Genomic DNA, 20715 nt, shown 5'->3' on the forward strand with positions numbered 1-20715 from the left:
GCTCTGGCAGAGTATGGCACACAAAAAAATAATGTAATGGGTATTTGTAATAGATGTATGTAATGGGTATATGTAATTGGTATATGTAATTTTCATTGTCCACATTAATTCATGTTGTCTTTATGGGATTGTAATTGTGAATATCTAATATTTCCACAACTGGATTGATGCATGATAAATATGTAATATTATATAATATACAATGATATACTTTTATGTATGCAATATATTGATACATACATTATGCAATACATAGTATAATATATTAATAAAATTATTAATAATGTGATAAATAATATAAGAATATAATGTATGAAGATTGTACGGGATTCTTAATTAGGTATGTGCAGAATGTTCAGTATTATGGTTTAATACTCACTGAATATAATGAGCTGTGATTGAGTCAAAGTAGTCAATTCAGAAATAATGTCCTTTCAATCTCCTGATGTGGCTTAGTTATGGCTTCAAGTCCACTGTGGTATAGTTGACATTGAACTGGAATGGCCCAGCTAGCCTCTCTGTCCAAGGGCAATAAATGCTCTGGTGGAGAACTGATAGGTAAGATTATAGAGAGAAAAGAACTGATAGATAGGGTTATTGAGAGAAAAGAATTGTTAGGTAAAGTTATAGAGAAAAAAGAATTGGTAGGGAAGGTTACAGAGAGAAAAGAATTGTTAGGTAAGGTTATAGAGAGAAGTCCAGTTATTGTAGAAATCCAACACAATGGGATGTAATGTTACAATAAAACCTGGGCTTTTGGAAAACCACTTTGCGCAAAAGCTGGTTGGTGTGGAACATCATCCCACTGCGGTCACAAGGCCCTGGCCCAGTTTGAAATTGGGATTGATGATATTTGTTCACCAAGGGATCTGGAACTGAGGCAAGTGGATGCAGTCATGCCCCATGTCATAAATCTCATTCAGTGATAGAACAGGCTTAGTGGACAGAATAGCCTCATCTTTTCCCTAACATTCCTTGTAATAGTCCCTGTTCCTTCCACTATCTGACCATTTTGTTTTACTCTCCTCTTTTCCAGAGATTAAAATTGACTACGTCCCCCGGCAAGGTAAGGTTTGAATATTTTTAAATCTGGTGCTGAAATCCTTTGTTTTAAATTTTGGGTTTGCAGTTTTAATTTGAAAAAGATGCGAATTGTTCTATCTGGTGCAACAAGACCTCTATTCTGCTTATCTGATACTTGTATATGTGTTCCTGTTGGTTGCCTCCTGATGTCTCTCTTCATGGTGTCCGTCCCTTGCCACCATCACTTACCTCCCCTCGTGTGCATCTCCCTTGACGTCCCTTCCTCTTTCTCCCATCTCTTTCTCTTCTCTGTATCCTGTCATTACACAGGAGAATCATGGTTTCTTTCACTTTCACCCTTCTCTCTCCCCTTTCCTTTTCAGCGGTTTACTGATAGAGATATACAGTACAGAAACAGGCATTTGGCTCCGTGTGTCTGTGTTGACCTTTTCTCGCTCTTCCACTTCCTCTCTCTTCCTCTCTTTCCTTCTCTTCCCTCTCTCCCCTTCATCTCCTATTTCTCCACTCTCTCTCCTCCCCTCATGCTTACTCACTCACTCTCTTACTCCCTCTCTCTCACTCACTCTGCTCCTCTCTATCCCCTTCTCCTCTCTTCTCCCTCTCTGTCACTCACTCGCTCCTCTCCTCTTACTCCCATCTCTCTCACTCACTCTCTCCTCTCAGTCCTGTCTCTCTCTCCACCCCTCTATCTCTGCCCCTTCTCTCTCACTCACTTGGTCCCTCTCTCTCCCCCATCACTCTCTCTTTCTCAGTCACACTCTCTCTGCTCCCCCTCTCACTCTCTCTCTGCTCCTCTCTCACTTACTCACTAACTCCCCTTTTCCTCTCTCTCTCTCACCTGCCTTTTCTCCCTCCCCCTTTCCTTCTCCTACTCTCCTGTCTCCTTCTTGGCTTTCTTTCACTCTCCCTTCCACCTCACACCCCCCTACCGCACCGAGTGGTCGCCTCTCTTCTGTCTCACAGTCTCTCTTTCCGGTGACTTCTAAATTTATTTCCTGTCCGACACAGAGCCCCCCAAGATCCACCTTGACTGCGTGGGCAGCGTGGTTTCCCAGAACACCATCATCGTGGTAGCAGGTAACAAGCTGAGGCTGGACGTTGATGCCAGTGGCGAACCTCGTCCTGTGGTTACCTGGTTCAAGTCTGACCAGGTAGGTAGTCTGTTCCTGATGAAAGGTCTTATTGTCCAAATGTCCTGATGAAGGGTTTTTGCCCAAAGTCCTGATAATGTCCTGGTGAAAGGTCTTAACATCCAGATGTTCTGATGAGGGGTCTTTTCCCAAAGTCCCGATGATGTCCTGGTGAAAGGTCTTAATGTCCAGATGCCCTGATGAAGGGTCTTGGTTCAAAGTCCGGATGATGTTGTGATGAGGAGATCATCGGGGTCTCTGTTCCCGCCATTAGAGACATTTACACCACACGCTGCATCCGTAAAGCAAACAGCATTATGAAGGGCCCCATGCACCCTTCATACAAACTCTTCTCCCTCCTGCCATCTGGCAAAAGGCACCAAAGTATTCGGACTCTCACGACCAGACTATGTAACAGTTTCTTCCCCCAAGCCATCAGACTCCTCAATACCCAGAGCCTGGACTGACACCAACCTACTGCCCTCTACTGTGCCTATTGTCCTGTTTATTATTTATTGTAGTGCCTGCACTGTTTTGTGCACTTTATGCAGGCCTGGGTAGGTCTGTAGTCTAGCGTAGTTTTTGTGTTTTTTCTTACGTAGTTCAGTGTAGTTTTTGTATTGTTTCATGTAGCACCATGGTCCTGGAAAAGGTTGTCTCATTTTTACTGTGTTCTGTACCAGCAGTTATGGTTGAAATGTCAATGAAAAGTGACTTGACTTGACTTGAAGTGCCTCTGACCGAAATGCTGACCGTTTATTTTTCTCCGTAGATGCTGTCTGACCTGCTGAGTTCCTCCAGCATCTTGTGTGTGTTGCTCTGGATTTCCAGCATTGGCAGGATCCCTCGTGTTTAAAACTGACAATGCTGGAAACCCTCAGCAGGTCTGGCGGCATCAGCGGGAAGAAAAGCAGAGTCAGCGTTACAGGTCAGAGACCCTTCATCCGAGCTGGGAGGGAGAACAAAAAAACCTCATTAGGGTGGGGATTCATTTCTCTAACCTCTGCTAATTTCTCTCCCCTCCTCCTTCTCTCCTCTTCCATTCCCCATTATGGCTCCCCCTTTATCTCTTCTCTTCTCTCCCGCCCATCATCTCCCTCTGGTGCCCCACCCCCTTTCCCTTTCTCTCACAGTCCACTCTCCTCTCCTATCAGATTCCTTCTCCTGCAGCCGTTACCTCTTCCACCTATCACATCCCAGCTTCTTACTTCACCCCTCTTCCCCACTGTCCCAACTTCCCCCCTCACCTGGACTCACCTTATCACCTGCCAGCTTGTACTCCGTCCCTTCCCCCAGCTTCTTCGCCCTTTCCTTCCTTAACTGATAATGGCTCAAAACGTCGACAATTTATTCCCCTCCATAGATGCTGCCTGTCTTGCTTAAACACATTCTTCCCAATAGACCACCGTCTCTGCTGGGGACGTTAAAGAGGGACTCAAATCCGGGGGCTAGTAACACGGAGCTGGAGTTGCTACCGCACAAATCAGCTTGCCCAGAATGAACCACTGTTCATACCACTTGTAGGCCTAGGATGGCCCTGTCTGGCACAACTGAAGGGCCAGTTTTCAAAGATTAAGGATCTAAAGATTAGCTTTATTTGTCACAGGTACATTGAAACATACGGTGAAACGCGTGGTTTCAACACAGTCACCGGGGACAGCCCGCAAGTGACGCCACGCTTCCAGCTCTGACATCGCATGCTCTAACCCATATGCCTTTGGAATGTGGGAGGGAACCAGAGCACTGGGAGGAAACCCACGTGGTTTCGGGGAGAGTGTACAGACTCCTTACAGGCAGCGATGGGATTTGAAGCCCGACCACAGGTGCCGCAAAGTTGAAGGCTATCCACCACGCTGCAGTGCCATCGAGATTGCAGCGCGCTGGGACTTACCCTGGGGATTCTCCTGACTGACCACTGTGGCTGCATCGGGCTGATCGGGGAAATCTCCAAGCCTGCAATGCGAGTGGAACTTCCCTCAAAGTTTATAATGTGCATCAAGGGGAAGAGAAAGAAATTTGAGCTGGTCAGCCAAAAGTACTTTTGTAACCATGTCTGAATCAACTCTTGGCCATTTCCGACAAGACTTTTGAAAGTTCTGGTCTGCCACCTTAACTCAGTTAAATGATTGAAACAGAATGTAATATTTCCACAAATAGTATCTGGAGTCCTAGAGTGCTACAGCACAAATGGGCCCTTTGGCCCAACTAATCCATGCTAAACTGTTCATCTTCCTAGAATCATTGACCTGCACTTGGACCATGGTCCTTCATACCCCTCCCAGCCAAGCACTTATCCAAATTTCTCTTAAGTGTTGAAATTAAACCCACATCCAACATTTCCACTGGAAGCTTATTCCACCCTCGCACCAGCTTCTGAGTGAAGATGTTCTCCCAAAGGTTTCCTTAAATAATTTACCATTCACCTTTAAGCTATAACTTTAGGTTCTAACCGAACCCAATCTCAAACGAGAGAGAATCTGCAGATGCTGGAAGTCCAAGCAGCACACACAAAATGCTGGAGGGATTCAGCAGGCCAGGCAGCATCTATGGAAAAGAGTACAGTCGACGTTTCGGGCCAAAACTCTGCTGATGTTTCAGTCCTGCTGAAGGGTTTTGGCCTGAAAGTCGGCAATATTCTTTTAAATAGATGCTGCCTGGCCTGCTGACAGTACTCCAAATTTGGCCTTTCCAACGTCCTATACAACTTCAACATAACATCCCAACTCCTGTACTCAGTACTTTGATTTATGTGCCAAAAACCTCTCTCTACGACCTTATTTACCGGTGACATCGCACTCTTCAGCCTTTCCCCATAACTCAGGTCCTCAAGTCCCAGCAACATCCTTGTAAATTTTCTCTGCACTCTTTCAAATTGGATGAGCTGGACTGAAGGTTTCCATGCAAGGTTCAGTAACTCTGCAGTCTGCATTCTGCTGTCCAGCACTTCCGCGGTCCAATGGGTTTTCAATCTGCAATACAGATCTGTACCAGTAAACTAATTTATTATTTTGTGGGTACAGTGCAGAAAGAAAAGGAACAGTGAGGTAGTGTTCATGGACAATTCAGAAATCTGATGGTGGAGGGGAAGAAGCCAATTTAAGGTGAGTGGATAATGTCACCTTAACACCGAGCTGATTCCACAACTGATGGGCTTCCTTTCAAGGACTGAACACTCATGTTGTCGTTTATTATTCTTAGTTTTTTTCTATTTGCACAGTTTGTCTTCTTTTGCACATTGGTCGTTTGAAAGCGTTTTGCATTTCCAAGGTCGAATTTAATGTCAGAGAAATGTATACAATATACATCCTGAAATGCTTATTCTTTGCAAACATCCACAGAAACAGAGACATACCCCAAAAAACGAACGACAGTTAAACGTGAGAACTCCAAAGTGCCTCCCCAGCTCCCCCCTCCCACGCGTAAGCGGCAGTGAGCAACGACACCCCCCTTTGTTGATTTTATTGTATTTCTTTGTTGTACCATGAATGCCCACAAGAAAATGAATCTCAGGGTGGTATATAGTGACATGTACATTACTTCGATAGGAAATTTACTTTGAACTTTGAACTTTGAATTCTAAATAAGGTTTAACTAAGATCCAATGTTAACTGCGATCTGTGCTAATCTGTAGTTAATTAACGTACCAAAGTAGTTTTTATAGTCTCAACCAGCAGCATCTCTAAAACTGGGTTACTGACGTTTCTTGGAATCCTTACATGCCCTAATCAGTCTGCACTTCAAAACAACAGTTCTCTCGCTCAGAACAAGGTGATGGTTGAGAGTTTCTGTGGTCTGGCACCAGCCAGGTCCCAAGAGCAAGTTTTAATCTGTAGTGCCCGAACACCGTGACACAGTGCGACTGAGCTGGTGACCGGACGATGTCAATCACACTACAGCGGAGTAACAGGGAGAGGAGGGAAGGGTATTTGGGGCTCTTATGTTTTAACTGTCACTCATTCTTTGGGGTACACTTCTGTCTTTCGTGGATGCCTGTGAAGAAGAAGAATTTCAGGGTGTTTATTGTATACAATTCTCTGATGTTAAGTTAGACTACTGAACTATAGAGAATAGTTGTAGTCACAGCCAGCTTCGTCATGGGTACAGCCCTTCCCGGCATCGAGGACATCTTCAAGGGGCCACAATTGGCTCAAGAATGCAGCGTCCATGATGAAGGACCCTTCCTGTCCAGGATGAGCACTCACCACTCATTTATTGCCATTCTTCAGTACACGAATATAAAGGAGAACAACGTGATTGTTACTCCAGATCCAATGCAGCATTAAAAAAAAACACACAATTAGCATAAAGAACACAATCAAAGAAGAACAAAATAAAGCCAACACAACGAAAAGCATGATTGAAGTCTCCTGCAACAATGAGGATATGGTCTGGATCAGGGAGGAGGTACAGGAGACTGAAGACCCACACTCACCAGTTCAGGATCAGCTTCTTTGGCAATCAGATTTCTGAATGGTCCATGGGCCTATGAACACTACCCGGTCGTTCCCTTCTGTCACTATTATTTACTTATTCCGAAATACAGTGCAGAATAGATCATTCCGGCCCAGCGAGCCTCTCAGCCCAGCAAACCACCGATTTAACCCTAACCTAATCACAGGACAATTTGCAATGACTGATTAACCTACTAACCGGTACGCCTTTGGACTGTGGGAGGAAACACACGCACAGGAAGAACGTAGAAACTTTCTTACCGAGCAGCTAGAATTGATCCCCGAAGTCCGATGCCTCAAGCTTTACTTGCTCACTACCCGATACGCCGCTGGCGTTTAGGGCAGCAATGAAGGTCCTCCGTCTCTGGTGGTGTTCAGGGCTTCCTTCATCGTGTCAGTAGCTTCCTCTCGGTTTTCACTCCTGTCAGTCATGCAAGTCCCAGGTGGAGACTCAGGAATACTGTCGCACTCAAATTAGAAGAATTTTCCATTGCTGTTTCTGTAAGTATTTTATATTACCAGTCAGGGTTGTTAGCCCTGAGCTGGACCCCCGAACCTGGAGGATCGGTGGACCACTCTTAGTCTGGCCTCTACCCTTTGACCTGTTTGGCATGGGTGACCCTACCAAGAGCCAAAGTGCAAGGCCTTGTCTCCAGCCAGTGTAGCTCTCTGGGTCACTGAGGCATGCAAGCCTCCAAACCCTACGACGAGGTTGTGGTCTTCTTGTGCTAACCGCTACACTATCGAGGGGACTATTTATTGATTCGCTTTGTAATGGACAGTAACTTTGCCCTTTGTAACAAAGTTTGCTTCATGTAGAATTACAACATTTAAGCCGGCATTTGGAGAGGTACATGGAGGGGAGGGGCTTGGTTATGAGCTCAACACAGGCAACCACAACCGGCAGAGAGGAGGTTGTGGTCAGCATACACCAGTTGGGCCGAAGGGCCTCATTCTGTGTTGTATTACTCTATATACCCTGCCAGGGGTGGTGGTAGAGGCAGATACAACGGGAGCATATAGGCACATGGATGGTAGAAAAATGGAGGGCTAGTAGAAGGGAAGGGTTAGACTGCTCTTAGAATAAATAAAAAGATCAGCACAATATTGTGGGCTGAAGTATGTATAACATAAGACCATGTCTATGTTCTATGACTCTCCAACTCTGTGACTCATTGTTCCTGTGGTTCCATATTAGACAGTGGTGACAAACCTGTTTGCGAGATTCCGAATTTGAAGCAAACCTCTCCCTAATCTCCACCCAGGAATTCACGGAGACAGAGGGACATTGCCATATTGAGACCAAGGAGAACCATAGCAGCTTTATCTTGGAAGGAGCCCTGAGGGAGGACGAGGCAAAGTACAACATTTTGGTCAAGAACCCAGCAGGCGAAGATAAAGCTGTCCTCTACATCAAAGTCGTTGGTACGTCTTGTCAACCACGAGGGGGCGGGGTCGGTTTGGCGAAAAGCTGCAATGTCTGGTAGGGAAACGGGTGAAATTGACCAGCAAATCAAACCATTTCTTACTTGTTTTTTTGGAAGCGGGAGGATAATTTTGGAATGAAAATTGAGAGTTTTCCACTCATAAAGGGTTATTAATTACTCCCACTGTTGACAAATTTGTTTCATTGGCAATCTCTGAGGTTAAACCACGAGCCAGCCCTCCTCTGCATCTTGTCCTATGCCTGGCTTGTATGCGATTGTTAAAATGAATCGGTAACTATCTTTAACCCAAGAACACAATGCTGACTCATGGATGTGGCTGTTAACAGGGCTTTGAAATCTATTCCAGTGAGGATAATAACCAGGGGCAGCACCATGGGATAGTGGTTACTGTACCCCTATTACAGCGCTAGTGACTCCCGATTAATTCCTACTGCTTTCTGAGAGCAGTTCGTACATTTTCCCCATGACCATGTGGGTTTCCTCTGGGTGCTCTGGTTTCCTCCCACATTACAAAGATGGATGGGTGAAGAGGTTAATTGGTCACATGGGTGTAATTGGGGCAGCTCACTGGTCCAGAAAGACCTGTTACTGCTCTGTGTCTTTAAATAAAAATAAAATAATCTGTGCCGACCTGCATTACTTTGCAAAAGTTTTAGCTATATATATATATATAGCTAGGGTGCCTAAGACTTTTGCACACTACTGTTGGTCAATGTGGAGCGGAGAGCGAGTTTGTAAATCTGTCGGGAGCAAATGATGCTGGGAGTGGTGGGAGTGGTGTGGGGCAGTTGGTAGGGGGGAAATGCCAGGTACAGACACACCCAGCTCTGAGACACCAGCAAGGTCATTTGATTCCAAAACAGAATATCTCTCTGGTGCTTTCTGCTCTCTCCCCTCTCCCTACTCCCTTCCTGCTCTCAGTCCACATTAGAGACCCATATCACAATTGGGTTTATTTGAAATTTGTGTTTTCTTTGCGGCAACAGTACCGTGCAATACATAAAATTACTACAATACTGTGCAAAAGCCTTAAGCATCCTAACTATATATATGTGCCTAAGAGTTTTGCACAGTACTGTATCTTCTACCCAGTTGTGATCCGGGGCTCTTGGGGCAGCACAGTCGAGTAGCGTTCAGCATAACGCCTTACAGAGCCAGCTATGAGATCAGGGTTCAATTCCCGCCACTGTCTGTAAGAAGTTTGTACGTTTGTCTCCCCGTGACCACATGGGTTTCTTCCGGATGCTCCAGTTCTCTCCCACATTTCAAAGGTGTACGTGTAGGGTTAGTAAGTTGTGGGCACGCTGCATTGGCGCCAGAGGTGTGGCGAGACTTGCGGGCTACCTCCAGCACAGCCTTGGACCGTGTTGGTTGTTGACGTGAGCATTTCACTGTATGTTTTGACGTACCTGTGACAAACAAAGGTAATCTTTAACATTTATGATTTTCCACTGGTGTGTGCGTGGCCTCCTGCATTATACCTTTCCGTTGCAGATATCCCCGATCCTCCTGAGAACGTCAGGATCACTGGCATTGGAGACGACTGGTGCACGACAATATGGGACACTCCGAAGTACGATGGTGGTCAGCCCATTACAGGTACAGATGTGGCCCAGGTTCCCATCACTTCAATGAAGAACTGGGAAGTTGCTAGGAATTGCCTTCCTTCAGTGGACTATAAGTTGCGAGCAATCGCCTTTGTGCACTTTGATGAGCAAGGCCTTGGGATGTTTCCCAGCAATGGAAAAGACAGCTGAAGATAAAGCACCCATTTTTGCAATGATTAGTTTTCTAACCAGTAACCAGGTCTGATGGTGGGGCTGTGCAGTAAACTATCATCAGCTAAAGGTTGAACAGGTTTGTGTGGTTATATAGAAGTGTTTAACATTATGGGAGGCACAGATGAAGTGGATGGTAATAGTCTTTTGCCCAGAGTGGGGGGGGGGCGGTCCAAAAGAAGTGGCAGGTATTTGGGGTGAAAGGGGAAAGACTTAAAAGGGACCAGAGGAGCACCTTTTTCATACAGAGGGTGGTGGGTATAACTTTAGTTTTGAATGTTATTTGCTTACTTTTTATTGTTGAGTGAACTCAACAAAAAGTACTTTTATTTTTGGGTGCTTGATGGTCTTTTTAATGGGTTGCATGGGTTTCTTTGTTTCGTGGCTGTCTGTAAGAGGACAAATCTGAATGTTGTAAGTAGTATACATACTTTGCAGAGCAGACTCGATGGGCCAAATGGCCTAATTCTGCTCCTATGTCTTATGGATAATAAACGTACTTTGAACTTTGAGCATGTGACAAATAAAGCCAATCTTTATCTCTCTATCTTTCTCTTTACTGGTCAAAGAAAGATTCCCACGAGCTTTATGGGTACACAGGAGTCTCTCCACTTTCTAAGGGAGGAGGGTCTCCAGCTTTCATAGCAAGTGGTCCATCTTATTGCTTTACAGGGAGGGCAAGGGAGAGGCATCGTGACATAAATCCTCCCCAGCCTCAAAGGGACATTTTTTCTTCCTTTTCTCCTCCTGCAGGTTACTTACTGGAAAGGAAAAAGAAGAGCAGCTCGAGATGGATGAAGCTAAACTTCGATCCCTTGGAAGAGCTGACCTTCACGGCCACGCGGATGATAGAGGGTTGTCTGTATGAAATGCGAGTGTTTGCCGTGAACGGGATCGGTGTCTCTCCGCCAAGTGTTTCTTCAAGGCCATTCATGCCCATTGGTGAGTGAAGGGCTGGAATCTCAGTGGTGGCTGGCTGCGTCTGATGGGACAAACAAATGTCTTATAGGAAGTGGTGGACATAATTTAATCAAGAAAAGTGTGAAGTGAGAAACTTTGGAAGGTTGAACTTGAAGGAAGAGTACAGGGTTAATGGCGGGTTTCTTAGCAGTGTGGAGGAACAGCGTGAAGGTAACCGCACAAATTGATAGAGTGGTTAAGAAGGCATATGGTGTGTTGGCCCTCATTATTCAGGGGATTGAGTTTAAGAGCCATACCATAATGTTGCAGCTCTATAAAACTCTGGTCAGATGACACTTGGAATATTGTGCTCAGATCTGGTTGCCTCGTTATAGGAAGGATGTGGGCACTTTAGAGAGGGTGCAGAGGAAAATACCAGGGTGCTGCCTAGAATAGAGAGCATGATTTATGAGGAAAGGTTGAGTGAGCTGGGTCTTTTCTCTCTGGAGCTAAGGAGGATGAGAGGCAACTTGATAGAGGTGTATAACATGGGAAGAGCCGTAAGTAGAGTGGACAGCCAGCACCTTTTTCACAGGGCAGAAATGGCTAATACAAGAGGGCACAATTTTAAGGTGGTTGGAGGAAAGTATAGGGGAGATGACAGAGTTACGATTTATACGCAGAGAGTGGTGGGTGCATGGAACACCCTGCCTGGGGAGGTGGTAGAGACAGATACATTAAGGACATTTAAGAAGCTCTTAGCCTGGGGAGGTGGTAGAGACAGATACATTAGGGACAGTTAAGAGACTCAGCCTGCGGAGGTGGTAGGAGCAGATACATCAAGGACATTTAAGAAGTTCTTATCCTGGGAGGGTGGTAGAGACAGATACATTAGGGACATTTAAGCAGTTCTTAGCCTGGGGAGGTGGTAGAGACAGATACATTAGCGACATTTCAGAGGCTCTTGGATAGGCACATTGATGAAAGAAAAATGGAGGGCTGTTTGGGAGGGATGGGTTAGATTGATGTGAACGTAGGTTAACAGGCCAGTGAGCTGAAGGACCTGTACAGTGCCGTACTGTTGTGTGTTCTATGGAACTCCGTATCAGGATGTGTCTGCTGCTCTAGATTCCTGCATCTGCAGTCTCTTTGTGGCTGCATCTGGTGATGAAGTGGAACTCGTCATCCGATCTATGTGGTTCAGGAAGAGTTTTCATTCTGGCGGAGTTCATGAGTTGTGGCTTTGGGCCACTGTTGGCACCAAGTGAGTACAGCAGCTAGGAGATCATGTTGCAGTTGCACAAGTCGTTCGTGAGGATGCACTTTTGGAGTACCGTGTAGAGCTCCTGTCATCCTGTATTAGGACAGACACTGTAAGGCATTGAGTGGCCACACTTGTAGTGTTGTGCACAGTCTGGTCATCCTGATGCAGGAATGGCATGGTTAAACTGGAAAGAGGGCAGAGAGGTTTACAAGAATGCAGTGGTGCAGTGCTAGCTGGAGCGCACTGGAGAGCATCCGGCACATGTTTTAGAGAAAAGCCGAAATAAACAAGCTATTTAATTAGGTGCCGCCCAGGGTGATTTGATTATGTCAGAAACTGCTGATCTTCTGGGATTTTTATGCACAACAGGCTCTGGAGTTTACAAAGAATGATGCTGAATACAAACAAAAAAATCCAGCAAGTGGATTTGACAAGATGTTTTCGCTCACAGAACAGCCACTCACTGGATGTATTCTTTGTAAGCTCCAGAGTCTGTTGTGCGTAAAAATCCCAGGAGATCAGCAGTTTCTGAGATACTCAAATCACCCTGGGTGGCACCTAATTAATTAGCTTGTTTATTTCGGCTTTCTTCTTAAAGATGTGCCGGACGCGCTCCGGTGTGCTCCAGCTAGCACTGCACCCCTGCAAGAATGTCACCAGGACTAGGGGGCCTGAGTTAGAGGTCGGCCAGGCTTGCTCTTTATTCCTTGAAACATAGGTGTGATCTTTTAGAAATGTTTAAAAATATGAGAGGCATTGATAAGGTGCTTGGTCACAGTCTTCCCCGGGGTAGGGGAGTCCAATATTAGAGGGTATTAGGTTAGAGTGAGAGGGGAAGGGTTTAGAAGGGATCTGAGAGGCAGAAGGTGGTGAGTATGTGGGACAAGCTACCAGAAGAAGTGATTGGGGCAGGTATAATAGTAACATTTAAGAAAGACACATGAGGGATAAGGGCCAAATGCAGAAAATTGGGATGAGCTAGGTTATCACCATGGGCTGAAGGGCCTGTATCGTACAGTATTGCTCGGACCAGAGGACATTCTGTTAAGTTGAACGGAGAAAAGTATGGTGGGGGGGATGTCAGAAGGAGGTTTTTTTTAAGGAGAGAGTGAAGGATGCATGAGTGCTGGAGGTGGCGGTAGGGGCAAGTATATTAGGGGCCTTACGGGACTCATAGCTAGGCACATGGATGGTAGAAAAATTGATAGTTCATGGGCTGTATAGGAGAGAAGGGCTAGATTGATAGTGGAGTAGATATATCTAGGTTAGCAGAACATTGTGGGCTAGGGTTGCCAACTTTCTCATTCCCAAATAAGGGACAAAAGTAGCAGTCAAATACGGGACACTTGTGTTTACCCCGAGAAAGACTACCATGTCCATGAAGCCTTGCGCGGGCACCTGTGTGCGCATGTGTGATGTGCGCATACATGATGTGCGTATGCACGTACTTGCCGATTTTTTCCTACAAATCGGTTTTGGCTTAATCTTCCCAATTCTGTTAAGTGAAACTACACTGTACATACATTATTTCTACTTTATATAGGCTGTGTATTTATCATATCATTCCTGCTTTTACTATATGTTAGTGTTATTTTAGGTTTTTATGTGTTATTTGGTATGATTTGGTAGGCTATTTTTTGGGTCTGGGAACACTCAAAAAATTTTCCCAATTAAATTAATGGTAATTGCTTCTTCGCTTTACGCCATTTCGGCTTACGAACGGTTTCATAGGAACGCTCTACCTTCGCGGGGGAAATACGGGACAAGGGCAGTCCCGTATGGGACAAACCAATTTAGCCCAATATATAGGATGTCCTGGCTAATACGGGACAGTTGGCAACCCTATTGTGGGCCGAAGGGCCTATACTGTTCTATGTTCTATATAATAGTCATAGTCATACTTTATTGATCCTGGGGGAAATTGGTTTTCGTGATATGAATATATGTCCCATGGCTTGATGCCCATGGCAAGTGGCCACAGTGAATCGGGCACTAAGTATCTGTTCCCTGTCTCAAGGCCCCACCAGTGAGCCAACGCACTTGGTGGTCGAGGATGTGACGGACACCACCACAACGCTAAGGTGGAGAACGCCGGAGAGGGTCGGCCCTGGTGGGCTGAACGGATACCTGATTGAATACGCGAAGGAAGGCTGTAAGTACCAAACTACTGATTTGTTCCATCAAATCAGAGCCGAGCTCCTGAAATTAATTCACCCTTGAAAACACAAACCACCAAGTTCAAGGGCAGCTTCAATCTCCCCGTTATCAGACTCTGATATGCTAAAAGATGAACTCTTAATCCCCCCCCAGTCTACCTCGTTGTGGCCCTTGCACATTATTGTGTATCTATGCTGCATTTTTCCTGTAATTATAACACACACAACCAGTTATTACCTTTCAAACCATCAGGCTCCTGAACCAGCGGGGAAATCTTCACTCACTTCAACTCCGAACTGATTCTGCAACCTACAGGAAAACAAGAGGTTTTTGCAGATGCTGGAAATCCAGAGTAATACGTACAAAATGCTGGAGGAACACAGCAGGCCGGGCAGCAGCTATGGAAGGGAATAAACAGTCAACGCTTTGGCTGAGAGGATCGACTGTTTAGTCCTCTCCACAGATGCTGCCTGATCTGCAGAGTTCCTTCAGCATTTTCTGTGTGCTACTCTGCAACTTACTGACCCAATTTCGAGGATCCTGCAACTCATGTGCTTAGGTTGTTTGTATGTATCTATTTATCTATATATTTATATTTGCATTATTTGTGTTCCTTTGTATATTAGATGTTTGTCAGTCTTTGTTTACTCTTTGGCTGTCCACTCATGCCTCGTATCATTTTGTACCACCTCGGTCAAGTTGCCTCTCGTCCTCCTAGAGAAAAGCCCTGGCTCGCTCATCCTGTCCTCATAAGACATGCTGTCTAATCCAGGCAGCATTCTAGTAAATCTCCTCAGCAACCTCTCTATACTTCCCACTGCTTCTGAAAAGCAGCCAATATCATCAGGGATCCCAGACATATATAATTTTCCTACAGAAGTGGTTTGTCATCCCATTGCCTCTTCTGCGCAGTGTCTTTACAAGACAGGTGACTCCAGCCACTGTCAGTACTCTTCAGAAACTGTCTGCCTGGCGTCAGTGGTCGCATAACCAGGACTTGTGATGTGCACCGGCTGCTCATACGACCATCCACCATCTGCTTCCGTGGCTTCACGTGACCCTGATCAGGGGGCTAAGCAGGTGCTACACCTTGCCCAAGGGTGACCTGCAGGCTAGCGGAGGGAAGAACCACCTTACACCTCCTTTGGTAGAGAAGTATCTTCACCCCAGATCATTGTGTCCTATGATGCAGGCAAGCTTGGTCTCATAAAAAAATTTACTCAATAATTATGTAAAAATACAAGCAAGCGTAGGAGAGCTAAGCTGAAGGAAAAATAATTTTACAGTATAATCCAGCATCCTGGGGGTTACCATTGATAGCAAACTGAACTGGTCTAGCCATACAAACACCATGGCTATGAGAGCAGGCCAGAGGCTAGGAATCCAGTGGTGTGTAACTCACCTCTTGACTCCCCACAGCCTGTCCATCATCTCCAAGGCTCAAGTCAGGAGTGTAATGGAATACTCGCCACTCGCCTGGATGAGTGCAGCTCCATCAACACTCAAGAAGCTTGACACCATCCAGTACAAGGCAGCCCACTTGATTGGTACCCTTTCCACAAGAATCCAGTCCCTCCACCATCGATGAACAGTTGCAGCAGTGTGTACTATCTCCAAGATGCACTGCAACAACACGCCAATGTTCCTAAGGCAGCACCATCCAGACCCACAAGCGCTACCAGCTAGAATGGTGAGAACAGCAGATACTTGGGAACACCACCACTTGGAAATCCCCCTCCAAGTCACTCACCACCCTGACTTAGAAACATATCGGCGTTCCTTCATTGTCGCTGGGTCAAGATCATGGAAGTCTCTCCCTAACAGCACTGTGGGTGTACCTACACCTCAGGGACTGCAGTGGTTCAAGAAGGCAGATCATCACCACCTTCTCAAGGACAACTAGGGATGTGCAATAAATCCTGGCATAGCTGGTGACCCCAACGTCCTGTAGATAAACAAATAAAGTTATGCATCCAGATAGGATGTTCTCTATGATGCATCTGTAAAAGTTTTGTTGTTTTTTATCACCAATATTTGGTATATTTAAGGCAGAGCTTGATGGGTTCTTGATTCGTAAGAAAGCCAAACGTTCAGAGGGAAGGCTGGAGAATGAGGTTGAGAGAGAAATTAAATCAGTTATGGTGGAATAGCGGAGCACCGGATGGGTCAAGTGGACTAATTCTGCTCCTATGTCTTAAGCCATCTAATACCAATGTCTTATATCATTCACTCTAAGCAAGGAATTTCACTGCACCCTGGTGCATCTGACAGTAAACTGATAAACTTTCATCTTGGACCTTGTGCTTCTCTGCAGCCGATGTGTGGATCGCCGCCAACACAGAATTGGTGGAGCGCCTGAGTTACACAGTCAAGGACCTTCCTACAGGGGAGAAGATGTTCTTCCGTGTGCGAGCGGTGAACATTGCTGGGAAGAGTCCGCCGGCTATGCTGTCTCAGCCGGTGACCATCCGCGAGATTGTCCGTAAGTGGTGTTTGCAGAGAAACAGCCGGGCAGGGCGCCTCCGTTACCTGGAGCCAAGGACTCATCCAAAGCCAAGAGGGGCGTGCGTTCTGGGCCAGAGCTCGTGGGTCGCGCCACACCCCATGCACGTGTGGCTCTAACCCTGCGGGCTGGCGGGGGTGGTCCCATGGGAGCTGCGGCAGGAGGGTACTCAGCTGGTCGTTGATGTGCGCTGTAGTTGGTACACGGGGCGGCTGTGTGAGGGGACCGTATGACCATTAGGCAAAGGAGCAGAATGGGGCCATTCAGACCATCGAGTTTGCTTCGCCATTCCATTATGGCTGATTTATTATTCCTGTCAACCCCGTTCATTCCCATATATATTCAACCCCATATATATATTTATTTATTTCTATATTTTAGATTAGATTATGAGGACATGCAGTCCTCTTTTATTGTCATTTAGTAATGCATGCATTAAGAAATGATACAATTTGTTCCTCCAGAATGATATCACAGAAACACAAGACAAACCAAGACTAAAAAAAACTGACAAAAACAACATAGTTATAACATATAGTTACAACAGTGCAAACAATACTGTAATTTGATAGAAGAACAGACCATGGGCATGGTAAAAAAAAGTCTCAAAGTCTCTCGAAAGTCCCATCATCTCACGCAGATGGTAGAAGGAAGAAAAACTCTCCCTGCCATGAACCTCCAGTGCCGCAAACTTGCCAATGCAGCACCCTGGAAGCACCCAACCACAGTCCGACTCCGAGTCCATCCGAAAACTTCGAGCCTCCGACCAACCCTCCGACACCGAGCACCGAGCACCATCTCTGCTGAGCGCGTCGACCCGGCCCTGGCAACAGGCAATAGGCAAAGCCGAGGATTTGGGGCCTTCCCCTCCGGAGATTCTCGATCGCACAGTAGCAGCGGCAGCGAAACGGGCACTTCAGAAGTTTCTCCAGATGTTCCTCCATGCTTCTCACGTCCATCTCCATCAAATCAGGATTGTGCACGACCCCTATTTAACAAATACGATATCAATTCGGAGCGGCCGTGCGCGCTGCATCGCGCCGCCATCTTCTCCTCCCCTTTTATTTATAGTTATATCTGAAAAAAAATTTTGGGATTGACTTTTACATTATTGGCAAGGCTGTATTTGTGTGGTGTGGTACACTAGGTGACCGCACAGGAACAGGGCCTTTGACCTACCATGCCATTTCTGACCTTGATGCCAGTCTGATTACTCCCTTCTGTCTGCACATGGTTTATAATCCCTTCAGTCCCTGTTGATCTGCCTGTCCAAATCCCTCATAAAAGTCACCTCTACTCCCTGTCTGATCATGTGTCTGACAGTCTCTTTTACACGAAGCTCACATCAGCCTCCGCCCACTCTCCCTTGGCAGCCCGTTTCAGGCACCTGCTCCTCACTGAGTGGGAAGAAAAAACCTAGTCCCACACATCTCCTTTAGACCATCTCTCTCCGAACGCAAGTGCTGCCGTCTAGAAAGCCCCTCAGCCTGCTCCATGATCCATAACATACTCCCATGTCTCTGCCTTTGATGTATGCTGGTGGAATCACTGAAAAAGATTTTAAAAATCTGCTTTTGGGGACTTGCCAATTATCTTGGTGTCTGCGATGCACACTAAACATGAAGAAATTCAGCAGATCAGGCAGCATCTATGGAGAAGGAATAAAGAGTTGATGTTTTGGGCTGAGACTCTTCATCCTTATACCTCTGCCTTGCCACCGACACCATCCTGGACAGTGAACTCCGAAGGATCTAACCATCTTGAAATGGATGCTAACATTGCATTTGTCTTCCTCATCCCGGCACAATCACAAGTTAACCTTTAAGGGATCCTGCACTAGGACTCCGAAGTCCCTTTGCACCCCCTGATTTTTGAATTTGCTCCCCTTTTTAAAAATAGTCTACGCCTTTATTCCTTCCACCAAAGTACATGACCACAGACTTTCCTACACTGTATTCCATCTGCCACTTCTTCGCCCATTCAGCCAATCTATTCCAGTCCTTCTACCGTCTCCCTGCTTCCTCAACACTACCTGCCCCTCCACCTATCTACATATCATCTGCAAAGCCATCAATTCTTTTGTCCAGATCATTAACATATAATGTGAAAAGTGGTGGACCCAGTGCCAACCCCCAATGAGTCTGCTCTGCCGTTCAATCATGGTTGATTTATTTTCCCTCTCAACCCTGTACTCCTGCCTTCTCCTTGTAACCTTTGACACCCTTACTAATCAAGAACCTATTAACCTCCAATTAAATACACCCAATGACTTGGCCTTCACAGCCGTCTGTGGCAATGAATTCCACAGATTCACCACCCTCTGACAAAGGGAACTCTTCCTCATCTCTGTTCCGAAAGGGATGTTCTTCTATTCTGAGGCTGTGCCCACAGATCTTAGACCATTCCCCCGCCCCCCAATGGGTGTTTCCAATAGTGGTGAACACTATTGGAAACATCCTCTCCACATCCCCTTCATTTAAGCCTTTCAGTTTTTGGTAGGTTTCAATGAGTTCCCCTCGCATTTCACGGCATATATTTCATGACATATGCTGGTGATATTAAACTTGATTCTGATTCTGATCAATCTTCGGAACTCCAGTGAGTGCAGGCACCAGAGCCATCAAATGCTCCTTTTATGCGTTAACCCTTTCATTCTCGGATCATTCTCATAAAGCTCCCCTGGACCCTCTCCAATGCTAGCACATCCGATGTGGCGTCCAAAACTGCTCACAATACTCCAAGCGTGGTCGGACCAGTCACGTATAAAGCCTCAGCGTTACACCCATTCTAGTCTCGAGACCTCACTTGGAGTATTGTGAGCAGTTTTGGACCCCTTATCTGAGAAAGGATGTGCTGACGTGGAGAAGGTTCAAAGGAGGTTCACGAAAATGATTCTGGGATTGAAAGGCTTATCATATGAGGAGTGTTTGATGGCTCTGGGCCTGAACTCACTGGAATTTAGGAGAATGAAGGGGGATCTCATTGAAACCTATTGAATGCTGAAAGGCCTAGATAGAGTCGATGTGGAGACAATGTTTCAATTCCAAAGAAGCAGCATACAAATTAGCCAGAGAAAGTGGCTCACCTGAGGACTGGGAGAAATTCAGAGTTCAGCAGAGGAGGACAAAGGGCTTAATTAGGAAGGGGAAAAAAGATTATAAGAGAAAACTGGCAGGCAACATAAAAACGGACTGTAAAAGCTTTTATAGATATGTAAAAAGGAAAAGACTGGTAAAGACAAATGTAGGTCCCCTGCAGACAGAAACAGGTGAATTGATTATGGGGAGCAAGGACATGGCAGACCAATTGAATAGTTACTTTGGTTCTGTCTTCACTAAGGAGGACATAAATAATCTTCCAGAAATAGTAGGGGACAGAGGGTCCAGTGAGATGGAGGAACTGAGCGAAATACATGTTAGTAGGGAAGTGGTGTTAGGTAAATTGAAGGGATTGAAGGCAGATAAATCCCCAGGGCCAGATGGTCTGCATCCCAGGGTGCTTAAGGAAGTAGCCCAAGAAATAGTGGATGCATTAGTGATAATTTTTCAAAACTCGTTAGATTCTGGACTAGCTCCTGAGGATTGGAGGGTGGCTAATGTAACTCCACTTTTTAAAAAAGGAGGGAGAGAGAAACCGGGGAATTATAGACCGGTTAGCCTAACGTCGGTGGTGGGGAAACTGCTGGAGTCAGTTATCAAGGATGTGATAACAGCACATTTGGAAAGCGGTGAAATGATCGGACAAAGTCAGCATGGATTTGTGAAAGGAAAATCATGTCTGACGAATCTCATAGAATTTTTTGAGGATGTAACTAGTAGAGTGGATAGGGGAGAACCAGTGGATGTGGTATATTTGGATTTTCAGAAGGCTTTTGACAAGGTCCCACACAGGAGATTAGTGTGCAAACTTAAAGCACACGGTATTGGGGGTAAGGTATTGGTGTGGGTGGAGAGTTGGTTAGCAGACAGGAAGCAAAGAGTGGGAATAAACGGGACCTTTTCAGAATGGCAGGCGGTGACTAGTGGGGTACCGCAAGGCTC

The 20715-nt window shown here is 45.8% G+C and overlaps 1 protein-coding gene across 2 annotated transcripts in view; it reads left to right on the forward strand.

Moving 5' to 3' along the window:
• Nucleotides 1-20715, forward strand: part of LOC140204931 (myosin-binding protein C, fast-type-like) — a 113324-nt gene that overhangs the window by 65001 nt on the left and 27608 nt on the right. For both annotated transcript variants that reach the window (XM_072271911.1, XM_072271910.1), the window contains 7 exons: nt 1037-1066; nt 2053-2195; nt 7891-8050; nt 9568-9672; nt 10605-10793; nt 14033-14167; nt 16487-16654. In XM_072271911.1, the coding sequence (XP_072128012.1) occupies nt 1037-1066; nt 2053-2195; nt 7891-8050; nt 9568-9672; nt 10605-10793; nt 14033-14167; nt 16487-16654 (930 nt within the window). The remainder of the gene's footprint in view (nt 1-1036; nt 1067-2052; nt 2196-7890; nt 8051-9567; nt 9673-10604; nt 10794-14032; nt 14168-16486; nt 16655-20715) is intronic.

The sequence above is a fragment of the Mobula birostris genome, chromosome 11 (assembly GCF_030028105.1).
Source record: "Mobula birostris isolate sMobBir1 chromosome 11, sMobBir1.hap1, whole genome shotgun sequence".
NCBI classification, from domain to species: Eukaryota; Metazoa; Chordata; class Chondrichthyes; order Myliobatiformes; family Myliobatidae; genus Mobula; species Mobula birostris.